A 13,167-nucleotide genomic window follows, 5' to 3' on the forward strand; every position below is an offset into this window, starting at 1 on the left:
GGCTCGGATTCCTGACTCGGTCGCCACCCCCTTCCCCTCCTCTCCCACTCCGCATTGTCTTTCCGAGGCCACCCCCTACCCGGAGCGAGTCCCCGTCCCCTCGCCCAGGCTCCCGGGGTCGCACACTCAGCGCGGGCCTCTTCCCCCTGCACACGCACTCCTCCCTCCCCCTCTCCGCCCCCGCCCCTCTCCTCCTCCTCCTCCCTCTCCCCCTCCTCCCGCTCCCGGCGCCCGAAAGGATCATTGTTGGCCGCCCCCGCCCCGCCCACCCCGGCTGTTTATTTATGCACACGTCACCGGGACGGCCCCGCCCCCCGGCATCTCATTAAGCGAGTGTGTTCCTCTCGCCCTGTCAATAATCTCCGCTCCCAGACTACTCCGTTCCTCCGGATTTCGATCCCCTTTTTCTATCTGTCAATCAGCGCCGCCTTTGAACTGAAAAGCTCTCAGTCTAACTTCAACTCACTCAAATTCGAGCGGCACGAGCTCCTCCTGTATCTTCGGCTTCCCCCCCCTTTGCGCTTTATATCTGACTTCTTGTTGTTGTTGGTGTGTGTGTGTGTGTTTTTTTTTTACCCCCCTTTTTTTTATTTATTATTTTTTTGCACATTGATCGGATCCTTGGGAACGAGAGAAAAAAGAAACCCAAACTCACGCGTGCAGAAGATCTCCCCCCCCCTTCCCCTCCCCTCCTCCCTCTTTCCCCTCCCCAGGAGAAAAAGACCCCAAAGCTGAAAAAAAAAAGTTCACCTTGGACTCGTCTTTTTCTTGCAGTATTTTTTTTTTTTTGGAAGGGGGGAACGAAACTTTTTGGGGGTATTTTTTTTTTTTTTTTTTTTTGCTTTTCTTCCTCCTTCATTTTTCTTCCAAAATTGCTGCTGGTGGGTGAAAAAAAATGCCGCAGCTGAACGGCGGTGGAGGAGATGACCTAGGCGCCAACGACGAACTGATTTCCTTCAAAGACGAGGGCGAGCAGGAGGAGAAGAGCTCGGAAAACTCCTCGGCAGAGAGGGATTTAGCTGATGTCAAGTCGTCTCTAGTCAATGAATCAGAAACGAATCAAAACAGCTCTTCCGATTCCGAGGTAGGAAAAGCCCCTCGGGCTGGTGGGGTTTTCAGCCTTATTTCCTGGGTTTGGCAAATGTGGCTTCCCGGGGAGAAATCGGGGCCGGGGGCGGCGGCGGGGCGCCGCGGGGCCGGGCGGGCGGCCGGGCGGGCGGCGTGTGCGTGCCGTGCCACCATGGCGAAAACTTGTAACCCTGTTTTTCTGTCCCCCCCCGAACCCCCCACCCCGCTGGTTCTTTCTCTCTCCCCCCTGCTCCCCCCTTCGGCGCGGCGTTTGCCCCTCGCCCTCCCCACCTCCATCCCGCCGGGAAGGCGGAAAGACGGCCTCCGCCTCGCTCCGAAAGTTTCCGAGATAAATCCCGGGAAAGTTTGGAAGAAGGTGAGTACGCCCCGCGCGCCCCGCGGCCGCCCCCCGGGCCCGCCGCCCCCCGCGCGCCCGGGGCCCGCGCCCCGCTCGGCCCGGCTTTTGCGCCGGCCCGGCCGGGGCGCCCGGCCTCCGGGGCCGCGCTCTAAAAAGTTTCTCCCCGCTCTCTCCCGCTCCGCGCGGCCGCCGCCGTCCCCTCGCCGCCCCGCCATGTTAGCGGCCAAGAGGCAAGATGGAGGGCTCTTTAAGGGGCCACCGTATCCCGGCTACCCCTTCATCATGATCCCCGACCTGACGAGCCCCTACCTCCCCAACGGATCGCTCTCGCCCACCGCCCGAACCGTAAGTGCCTCCGCGCCCGGCCCCCGCCCGCTGCCCGCCCGCCCGGCCCCGCATGCGGCCTCTACCCTGCCCCCTCCTTCCCCTCCCCTCCCTCCCTCCCTCCCTCCCTCCCCTCCCCCCTCCCCGCCTCCTCCCCTCCCCGCCTCCCCTCCCCCGCCCGTGGCCCAGGCCGCCCGAAACTCTCCAAACTTTTCTGCCTTTTGTGGACTGGATTTGTTTGCACTTCGCCATGTTCTTGCTTTCAGTTTGCTGCCTCGTGATGTTGGGGAGACCTTTCTGTCCGAGCAGGGCTTTGTTGGGGAGGGAAAATCAGAAGTTTTTTTTTTTTTTTTTTTTGCGCTCTGATGGCCCCCTCCCCCTTCGGTGGTGTTTGTTTCTTCACCCTGGGAAGATGACTGTGTGGCTCTTTCTTCTCTCTCTCTCTCTCTCTCTCTCTCTGGCGTCTTGGGCTTTCCCCGGTTAACCCCTTGGCTGCCGCTGCCGGGGACCCAGGGACTGGGCTGCGCCCGACGCGCGGGGTAGAGCGAGGCTTGGCCTCCAGGTGTTGGACCTGAAAACGAGCGAGCGCGCGCGCGCGGAGCCCGAGGCCGTGGAGCAGCGCCTGGGCTTTCTCTTTCGGCCGGTTATTTGTTTAGCTTTCTAGTGTCGATCGCCGGCTCTCAGCCCTCCTCCCCCCTTTGCCCTGGAAGGTCATGCTTGCCAGACTGGTCCCGCTGCAAACTTGGGGCCTCTGGGCGTGCTCTCGTTTGGCCACCCCGCAGGGCCGCGAGCGCCCTGGGCGCCTGGGCGGGCTCGGCTTCCCCGGCGCTCTGGCCGCGGGCTCCCCCCCGGCCTGCGCTGGGGTGGGGAGGCCCCTGTGGCCGGGGTTCTGGGTTTGTGGGCAGCCGGGATTGGCCTCCTCCGAGCGGACTTGCATGTATTTCTAGGGAATTTTTGGTGCCTTGGAGCTTAGAGCGGGGTCTGCGCTTGCCAGCCCAGTGAGCCCTAGGGAAGGGGAGGCAGACGCCGGGGTCTGCGGGCCCAAAGGTGCAAAGGGGAAGCCAAGGGCGCCTCTCCTTCAGGGGAGTGGGCTGCTGATCGTGGGCCTCCCAACTTTGGAGGCCCTAGAGCGGCTCGGGGTGCTAGGCTCCTGGCCGCTTCCCCGTAGGCTGTGTTGCCCACCGCTGACATTTGTTAATAAGGCTCACCCCCTTCCCGGACTGGCCTGTGCCCCCTGCCCTGGCCCTGAACTCCCTCCCCCCATCCGCTTAAAAAGCCTGGATTGAAAAATCTCCAGCCGCAGTCTGTAGCCATTTGTGCCGGGTGTTCCGGAATTGTCATTTGCACCTTCTCTGGTTTGGGTCCCCCCCCCCCCCCCCTTATTGACACACACACTACTTTTGTTTTTTCTTTTTCGGTAACTGGAGATAGCTGTTTGAAATAATGCAGCCACTGTTGAACAGGCATGGGTTCGATGCTAATGACCCCAGGGCTTGCCGGACGGGAGTCGATCAGATCTACAAGTGTTTTTAAGCATTAAAATATTAACTATCAGGTTTGACTTGTTTCTTGGGCCCTGGCAAAAAATGGTAAGGGCATGCTAGACCGGTCATTTTTTTATGGCTAGGAAAGAGAAATAATTATTCCCCCTCCCCTGCGCTCAGGCTTCTGCATGCCTGGGAAGCTGGGAGAGCGGCTCCGCCGACCTCCTCCTGCAGGGCCAGCGCTTTCAGGCTGCAGGGACACCCGGCTGTGGGGGGGGGGGGGGGAGCACAGCCCGGCCTCGCTGTATTTTTCTTGGGAGCTCGAGGGCAAGAGCTTTCTGCTCCGAATCGGATGGTTTGTGGACTCACTCACCCGACCAAGCAACATTCCAAAGTAACCATGAGAATGTCTTCCTGTCCTCCCCTCCCCCTACCCTGGTATTATTTTAAAATCCACTTGGCCATCCGACAGGCCATCTGAATATTGAGCTTGGGTGGCGGTCTTGCCGGCTTTCTTGACTCTGCAAAACTCCCAGTCTGTGCCGGCTGGCCGTGTCGCCATCCTATCTCCGACCCCTTGAGCAGCGGTGTTGTGCTGTAATTAGGAAACAGGGAAATCGTTGGAGGCCCAGAAACGATTCCCTGGTGCGAAAGGGAAGGCTCCGGAACCCCCGGTCCCCTTTGTGGGCATCATAGGAATAGACGGAGCCTCGTTCTTTTAATTGTGGACCTAGCGGGTGGCCTTGTGCTGTGACATCAGATTGAGTCCGAGGAGACATTTCTGAACTCAGTAGGCAGTTTTCAGTATTTGCATGTCAAACACCAACTGACATCTTGGTGTGCACTGCCCCTTCCGCCTTCCTGCCTGTTACCTGGGTTAGATTTTTGCGCTCCAAAATTAAACTTAGTTATTTAGGCCGGTTAGCAGAGCGATGGAAATGAGGACGAGGGGCTGTTGTGTGTCACTCCTGACGTCTTCCATCAGAGGGGCCAGCTTGCAATTCCAGATTTGATACAGCTGCCGGAGGAATCTATAGGCAAGACAGCCGTCTTTTCATGCCTATCTGAGATGCTTAGTGCTTCATAGAGGGTGTTTGGGAGGGCAAGGTGTAAAGACAAATTAGCTGTATGCTTAGTTCATACCCGACCCTCCTTGGTGGTGGTGTTTTTGCTACATTTTCTGTTCCCTGTCAGGTACCTGTAAAGCAGCTGCATCCTTTAAAAAGCCAACTCTTTCGATCCCTGATTTCTGCTTTTCTGTTTAAGCATGTAAAGAATTAAGGAGTCTCATTGAGTCAGCTTATGATGAATACCACATTATCTCAAGAATAACGCTTTAATTGCTGAAGACGCCATAAAGCTTGATAGTAATAATTTTATTTTAAAACGACAAAGATTTCTGCATAACATTAGTTTAGTCTTTGATACAGTAATGGGAACGGCTTTTTAAAAGACAGATTTGAAGACAAAAACACAGAAAGGAGAGAGGTCTAGTTAGGTAGATGGGAAGTGATAGGACTGCAGATATTAGAATTGTGGTAACATTTGTATGTTAAAGATAAGACTGCTGTTACCATATTAAAGTTGATAGGAAAAAAGTAGTGTTGCGTTTCTTTTTCCCTCCTGCCAAGCCAGAAGTGGGAATATGGTGTAGTCGAAATTCCAGTTAGGTTTGAAATTGCTTTCTGATGGTTAGACTTCTTGCATCTTTTATCCGAAGTTATTTGCTTTTCCACTGAGCTGTTTGCTACTAGTTCGCACAAATAAATAAGCAGCATCTTGAATTCATTTTTGAACTTGGAATCGGGGCATTTAAAGGAAGCCAAGAGGGGCCTATTCACTGGGGTTGCCTGTAGCCCGGCAACTTCTCTTTCTGCCTGGTGAAAAATGGATGTTTTTCTCCTCATCCAAACAACGTAATCCTTTCTGATACAAAAGAGCCAGACCCGGGAGTGTGAAGGGTTAATGGTGGTCCTTCCCTGTTGTCCTCCCACCCCCCACCTGCACCCCTTTTGTTTTGACAACACTTTTCAAAGTGTGACATTCCAAGCCCCCTGCATAACAATGTAATATTACTGTAATTACACAGGTCATTACATTTTAAATAGAGAACAATAAAATGCTTATCACCCTGAAAAAGAACGGGTGGTCTGGCCCTTCTTTGGTATGTATGCTAATTGTTTTTCATCTCCTTCCGAAATATTTATGGGGAGCATGTTTAGGTTTCAATCTGACTGCCACAGGATTAATTCTGTGCTAATCTTTATAGGTTGGGGTTTAATGTCTGCAGTCTGGATTATGGGTTCAACACTCACCCAGTAAGTCATATTTTAATGATTATAAATTTAATATGCCAGCGCCTTGCCGTTGGTTGAATTTAAAGCTTTCTGAAACCCCAGAAACAAACGAGGAAGCAGCCGGGAGCCTTAAAGTGCTGCTTTGGAAGAAGTGATTTTGGAAACTTTTGACGGCTCGAGGGAAGTAGCTTTTCACTGATGCCCCCTATCTGACTGGGGAAAGATTTAGAGGCAGACAATCCCCCGTTCCTCCCGAGGAGTTTTGCACGTTGATGTGAATTTTACTGATAACGGATTTCACTTGGAGTCCCCGCTGGAAGCTGGTCAGCTTTCTCTGTTTCTTAGCAAGCTGTGAAAAAGTTCCAGGAAGGTGTCCGCGTGGTGGCAGATCAAGAAGGCTGTTCTGGGAGCGGCGCAAAAAAAAATACTTGCGTTAGAAAACTCGCATTTTAATAGTTGCCCCCGAGGCTGTGCCTTTAAAGGGGGGCAGTCCACGTCTTTCCAGGTTTTGCATGCCCCTCTCCATCCCATGAGGTGCCTGTGTGCCTGCAAAACGTGCCTGGAGTTCTGGGCTGGGAAATCCTGGTGCCCCTTCCCTCACACCAGCACCCTGGGCCAACCAGGAGGAGGTACCTAAGAAGATTTCACATTTTGTCAGATGCTTCACCAGAGGGGCCCCCGAGTCACATTAAAAATGCACTGGAGAGAAAGGACAGCTGCAAATTTTTGGGCGGACGCGTGTTTCTGGACCGTGACTAAAACTCCCGGGGACCTTTCCCCCAGCTGTCTGGAAGTTATGTGGAAGTTGGTTTATTGGCAGTTAAGTATGAGACAACCTGGATTTAGCAAAGGGCTCTCTCTTGCACAGGAAGTAGATGACATTATATTGGGGGAAGGGATGAGACTGCAGGCCAGGAGTGATTTACTTTTTTTTTTTTTTTTTTAAACCATAGACTTGTCAAATAAATAAGCACTTTCCAAGGAAGTAGGTTGTAAGCTTTTTAGTCTTGGTAAGTGGAATTAGATAATATCTTGAACCGCATTTATAACTGTTTAGAGGTGACACAGTACAGAAGTTTTGAAAAGCCGGGGGTGGGGTGGGGCGGGGGGGAGGGCGTCGATCAGATTCTGGAGGCTTTTATTTTCCCCGGGGGGGGGTGTGATGTGGGGGGGGGTCCGAGTTTCTTCTGGGAGTGAGTATTGGCCAACCGTGTAAGTAAATCTTCAGCTCTGACTTATAATTGAGCACATTTGTGAAGGAAATGGTTAATTTTACAACCAAAGGCAAACTTGCACCTCGACAGGTCTGCTGAAAGAAATGTGCCCCAGTCCTTTGCTGGCAAGCGCCACCGGGTCATAAATCCGCAGGCTTTATTTACAGCCCATAACACTTATGAATGTTAAGATATTTGACGCCACGTTGGCCTTATAATATTCAAGGTCCGCAGACATTGGCAGTAGCTCAAATTTCTCTCACTAATTATAAGCAATGAGATGGGGGGGGGGCGCGGCGAGGGAAAGCCCATCGCAAATGCTGCCCTCCCCCCTCCTGTGACCCCCCCACCCCTGCAATCTGAGCTGACTGAGGCGGACACCCCCTCCTGTGGCAGCTGACTTGTAGTTTTCCTCTAGGCTATTGTTATACACGTCTGTACAGCGCACTTTCAGGCATGGACATTCAGTGGGGGGCTCTGCACACATGCCTTTTCCGAAAGCAAAGTTGCTCTAGGTGTTTGCATCTTTTTCCTTCTGGGTTCTCCCTTTTTCTTTTCTTCCTTCTTTTTTTTTTTAAAGTCTGTGTTGCCGATAGAGTGCATATTTCCCAGAATACTCCCAGAAACCGGATAGGGGAGACTGCTCTGTAATTTATATGATGTTCCACTGAGCTGGAAGGGAAAATACACACATTGCATAGGGCACTGGTTAACCCGAGGGTTTGAAAAAAAAAAAAAGAGGGAGAGGAGAGTCAATTTAAGGACATTAATAGATGAGAAGAAACAATCCGGGTGTATGTTGGGGATGGGAAGGAAAGCCTGGCATTTGGGAAAGGTGCACAGAAATGCCGCCCAGGGAGGCAGAATAGATGCTGGACTAAGATTAGAAAAGTAGGAGATGGGGCACAGATTGGGGCTTGGGGAATGAGTGGCTTGGAGGAAACGGGGTTGGAAGTTCCTTAGGAGAGGTGGGAGGGCCATGGGGGAGGGGTGCTTGCTGTTTAAAACTAGATCGCTGGCTCAGCTGAGACGGGTTCCAGTCCACTCCTCACCCAAAGTGAGGATCTGGCAGCAGATGGGTTTCATATCAGTTATTGTGTGATGATCTGGGGGTGGGGCGTTTGTGGTCCAAACCCCGGTGTGAGGCCTCCAAGGCCAATCATTTTGCTGATTTTAATTTGTTTTTTTTTAAAAGTGGGCTAGTATGTGTGTGTGTGTGTGTTGCCAGCTGACCACACGCTAAAGGGGCATGGGGTTCTGAGGTGTGTGGGAAACGGTAGAGGGAGGGCTGTGGGTTCCATCATTTCTGGCCGGATCCTTCTCTCCAGCCAACCCCAACTTAAAGACCCAGGCTGAAAGGTTTTATTTTCTAATCAATGGAATGCAGAAACTTACTAGCCCTCAGGGACAGATACGCATCCCTTAACAGCTCATTACAAAGATGGGGCTGTGGGATCTTTGAACGGGTTATCAGTCCTGGTTTTCCCAGGATAGCTTTTCCTTCCTTAGGCACATCTGATTTCTGGCTGGTAATTCAGCCCGTTATACTTTATTCTTTTTTTTTTTTTTTTTTTTTCCTGTAGCCCCAAACGGTTTGGTCCACAGGGGGAAGGAATGGGTATTAGTGGGATCAGCTCCGAAGGAGTTAAAATTGCTCACTAAAGTTTGGCATCATGAAAATAAATTTGAGGCCTGGTAGGCATTAGCAGGGCACAGCACATTTACAGAGCTTAATTAGTACGAACTGTAATTGTTCATGGCCTGCCAGAAGAAGTAATGTTCAGGAAAAGTGGAGTCCTTCTCTTGCAGTCTCCAGTTTGAAACCGATAAATCACTTGCATATTTGTGTAGTGATTCAAATGGAGCTAAGACCTCTCCCATCCCAACATGTGGTAAATTGTAAAGTCAATGAATTGCAGATGTAGGCTGCAGTGAGATTCTCCAAGAAAATGCAGAATGAATGGGAAAGAAGTGATGCTATAAATATTTACTGAGAAGATAACTAGGTTCCTGCGTGCTGGGCCAATTATGATGCACTAAATATATTAGTAAAATGCTTAAAAAAAATCGGGAGGGTTTGTGCGGGTCTTGGGGTGGGGTTGGTTTGTTTTAGAAAGTGAAAGAAAAGGCACTATGTTATTGTCCTGTCAGTTTTCTGAAGCCTGAATCACGGTGGCATATCCAGGGAAGGACACAGGATCCCCGCATTAATGCAAATTAATTCGTTATGAGTTGCAGCACTGTGACTGCTAAGTGGAGTAATGATGGGGGGGGGGGCATCATTGAGAGAGAGTTCGTGAAGCTAGCAACTTTCAGGGAAAAGGCTGTGTGAGGGACATGGCTCAGCCCTGGAGCCTGGGTGCTTTTGGGCTAGAAACGTGTTCAGAAAAGTTGATACACTTTCTATCTCCCCCCCCCGCCCCCCAGCCCCCAAGCATTAAGAACTCTGCTTTAATGTGTAAAGAAAATCACCTAGTTTTTCTCAGAAATCAACCCAGAAAAGCCGATCACCATCCCCAAAGTTCAACTTTTTTCTTTTCTTTTTTAAATTTTATTTTGCAAGCGATTGCAGCACAGAGTGGAAAAAAACAGCGAATGTGTAGCATCCCCCCATAGACCTATAGATGTAACTTTCTTGAAGCAATTTTTTCCCTTTTTTTTTTTTTCTTCTTACAGGATTTTGGTCTCAGGCAATGTTGCAAGTCAATACTTCTTTCCCCCAATGTGAGTAGGTGGATGTGTGTGGAAGCTGTAAAAGTTAATGATCGCTCTCTGACTCATAGCTGATGGTTTCAGGTTGAGGAAAAAGAAAAGAGAAAAAAAAAAATTAATGAGGGTAAATAGACATTTGGTGGAACACGGAGACAGTGGGAGAGGTTGTTCTTCTGTCTGAGGGCCTGCGTTTTGTTGCAGCAGGATTTCTGGAGAATGCCAGGAAGTGGAAAGGGGGTGCCTTTGTTTAGGTTGTTGTTTTAGGATGGAGTGAGTGTTCGGTGGCTGGATCCTTGCAGGAATGCTGGAGCCCACGTACCTACCAGTCAGAGCTGGTTTTGCCCCTCCCCAAGGGGAAGTCAGAGGCCCCCTGGACACTTTTTAAAAGGGCAGGCAGGAGCCCAAAGTCCTGGCCAGAAGTCTGCTTCCCACTAAATGTAAGAGGCTCCCCACAGAGGGGTGCTGTTCCTGTCCTGAAAATGACTGATGATGTCAGAAAAAGCCTTGGGTGTTATTACTATTATCATTATTTTAAAAAACTCGGTCTTTTAAGCTAATGGCATGGAAATTAAACTTCAAGTGGCTGATGTTGGTAGCTACCAGGTAAAAAGGAAGGAAAGTGGACCAAAACACCCCCAAAACCAAAACCTTGAAGGAAATCTGGATTTATTATTATTATTTTTTTAAATAAAATAGGTGATTCATGAAGCTGAACATAAAGCAAATGCCCCACCTCTTCCCCATTGAGTGGAAGGAACAGGCATCAGACAGGAATCTTCACCACATTGGAAGTTTATCTGGAGCTGGGAAAACCAACGTAGGGTTTTGATTGTTTTTCGTCACCTTTGAGGATGAGATCTCCCTGGTTGTAAAAGCCCATTTCCTCTCCTCCTGTCTTAGGAAATCTCTGACGGGAGATCTGAATCCCAGACATCACATTTAGGGCCAGTAGTGGTGATTAGGAATAAACTGAGAGAGAAATGAAGAGATGCTAATAATAAGGGGAGCAGTTAACTGGAAGATGTTGGTTTTCCAGTTGCTGGCGAATCGTGTCCCACCCCCCACCCCCCCCTCCGGTGCTGGGCACAGCCACCTCTTCCTGGTGCTTCCTCAGGACAGGTGAGGGCCAGGTCACCCTCGGGTGTGAGAATGGGTGGGTGGGCTTGGCCGCTGTAAACAAACACACACAGGAAGGGAAGGTCTACTTTGTTGAGAGTTTCACAGGAAGGAATTAATTGGAAAGTAGCTTGGCGTTCTCATTTGGTGACACCCCTGGGAGGGAGGCACCCCGTCGAGGGCCTGTTGCATGCCCAGGGTACAACAGCCACAGTTGCTGCGAGCGGAAGTGACGTCAGTGCTGCAGGTGACCCACAGCAGGGCAGTCCCAAGAGTGGAGGATTATGGGAACCTGGTTCTTAAACTCAGAGAAGCCTTGGATATGCCTTAGAGAGCCCTGTGTTTTGTCCTGGGTCTTGCAACCTCCCCATCTCTTCCAAAAAAAGCAGAGAGCCAACCATAACCATCTCTTGTTCTCTCCCGCCTTAGAGCTTTTTACAGAGATATAAATGCAGGGGTGTTGCAGTTTAGAATGCCAAGGTTTTACAGGGTTCTTGTATTTTATCTTTGTCCTAAAAAGCTAGACCATAACGAACAAGGCATCTGTGTGTTTTACAGGGAAGGAAAAAGCAGTTTGAAATGGGTTTTAGAAGGGGGGCTACTGGGGAAAAGAGAGGGTGGAAGCCCAAAGGAGAACCAAGAATATGGTTAAGGCTTCGTCACTGTAGCTGGAGGACGCTGAGCTCGAAATCCCTCCAACACTGGTTACTGGCTGGGAGGGAATACTGCAGGGAGCTTGTGCTGGGGGTATTGATGAGCCGGTCGAGGTTATACTGTGTGTCTGGACACCTGAGGAGGGAAGTGACATTGCTCGGGGGTGCTAGGATGGTGTGTGTGTGCAGGTTAAATTAACTTTGTCCTCCCAGAGTCGCCAGGACCCGCAGCTGCACCTTTCCTGTTTTAATTGCAGCTTTCTCTCTGGGTTGCATTGTTGTTTGGGTGGCGGTGAACGCCAGGATTAAGCCTGGAACCCGACAAGTGAAAATTGAATTTGGATTAGCCACAGTTTCATTAATGTATTCGTAGGGCTGTGATTATATGAAATTTTGTTTCCACGACCCTGGACTTGGTTATCAGGTGTCCATTCAGTTTTAATTGACAATATAAGATTCCCGTGGTTAGCCTGCGTACAGATTGCCGAGGGGCTCCGCGGGGTCTGTGGGAAGCAAAGCTGGGACAAGTTTCCATTAAGCTCTGAACCAGGCTGTTGGAAAAGAGGAGAAGAAAACCCGCTGAAGAGGGGGACACGTTGTTAGTGTTGCCTTCTCTACTTAGAAGGAGAACACCCCCTCCCCGACCAGAGCTGCTCTCCAGCCAAGAATTCCAAACTCGCAGAGCAACCTGTCTCGTGCACAAAAGTTGTTTTAACAAAAGTTGTTTTAACACGACGCAGCATTGTCACAGTAATTAGTGCAATCTCCGCTTACTGACTGGCAGTTTTCACAAAAAAGGGTGGGGAGCGGAGAGGGGGGAGTGGAGAGGGGGGACGGGGGGAAGGGTGCAAATTCATCGTTCTTTTGCAGCAATCCACTTTGGATGACCTGGCTTGTGAGTCTGTGTGGGGGCTGTGTGCGTTGGGGGGCATATCTTCACTTGCTCAGCATTCATCCCTGGCTTGTTTCGGGGAGTGTGGTTCATTCCTCTGCCTTGACAGGTGAGAAAATGCTTTTGTTGGGCCCACCTTTCTTGTGCCCCCTTTGAACTTTGGTTAATATTGTGTTTCCGGGGCAGGCAGACTCTTAATATATCCAGGCAATATTTTTGTTTATTTGTGACAGATAAAATGCTCTCAGAACCAAAAAAGGGAACTTAACAGCCCTGTGTCATGGGCAATACAGCTTTAGACTGTTGCTTAAAATGTGATTGCTACGGTGTCGTGTTTATTTTGAGTTGGTTCAGAAGTTCTTAAGTGAAACCCCCTTTCCGTCCCCCCCCTCCTTCTGTTATTTATGGACTGAATACTATTTTTTTGGCAGGGAGGACTATATAAACTAATTGGGTCTAAAACCCTTGCAGGCGAGGTTACTTGTGACTATACAGAGTGTTCGGATAATGGCAATAGTAATAGTGTCGTAGATTCTAAGTATGTTAGAATCGCACCGATCCCGGTTTGGAAACACCACTAGGCCTATCGCTGCGAGGGGGATGGGCGGCAATTTCTTAGGACCATCTGATTCTTCACCGTTTGTGTGTAAATGGCAAATGGAAATGCATTTTCAGGTAGTGTTGAGATTCTTTAGAGATTGTTGTAGTGTTTATAAAGGAAATCAGATGGTGTTTGTTTTTCCCCAATTGGTAGGATTCCAAGATTAACAGGTCCTGTTTGGGAAAGGAAGAATGTGGTGAGGAATCTTGGTATTCCTTTCTCTTTGGGGATGCACACTTTGATGGGGAAACAGTAGAGTTTCCGAGGGAAAGACTCAGGAGAGACGTCCGGACTTTTCCTGTGCAGGGTCTAGGTCAGTGGTCGGCAAACTCATTAGTCAACAGAGCCAAATATCAACAGTACAACGATTGAAATTTCTTTGGAGAGCCAAATTTTTTAACCTTAAACTTCTTCTAACGCCACTTCTTCAACATAGGCTCGCCCAGGC

The 13,167-nt window shown here is 50.1% G+C and overlaps 1 protein-coding gene and 1 long non-coding RNA gene across 10 annotated transcripts in view; one reads left to right on the forward strand and one right to left on the reverse strand.

Annotated features, from left to right (window-relative positions):
* Positions 1-805: 805 nt before the first annotated feature.
* Positions 806-1,799, reverse strand: LOC129151986 (uncharacterized). The gene is made up of 2 exons (XR_008558694.1): positions 1,736-1,799; positions 806-1,036 (listed from the first exon to the last, which is right to left on the reverse strand). It is a non-coding gene; the product is annotated as an uncharacterized LOC129151986 (long non-coding RNA).
* TCF7L2 (transcription factor 7 like 2) overlaps positions 896-13,167 on the forward strand; it is a 196,382-nt gene continuing 184,110 nt past the window's right edge. For all 9 annotated transcript variants that reach the window (XM_054728683.1, XM_054728684.1, XM_054728691.1 and 6 more), the window contains exons 1-3: positions 896-1,084; positions 1,378-1,444; positions 1,647-1,771. In XM_054728683.1, coding sequence (XP_054584658.1) covers positions 896-1,084; positions 1,378-1,444; positions 1,647-1,771 — 381 coding nt within the window. The remainder of the gene's footprint in view (positions 1,085-1,377; positions 1,445-1,646; positions 1,772-13,167) is intronic.

This window comes from Eptesicus fuscus, chromosome 17, assembly GCF_027574615.1.
Source record: "Eptesicus fuscus isolate TK198812 chromosome 17, DD_ASM_mEF_20220401, whole genome shotgun sequence".
In the NCBI taxonomy this organism is placed as follows: domain Eukaryota; kingdom Metazoa; phylum Chordata; class Mammalia; order Chiroptera; family Vespertilionidae; genus Eptesicus; species Eptesicus fuscus.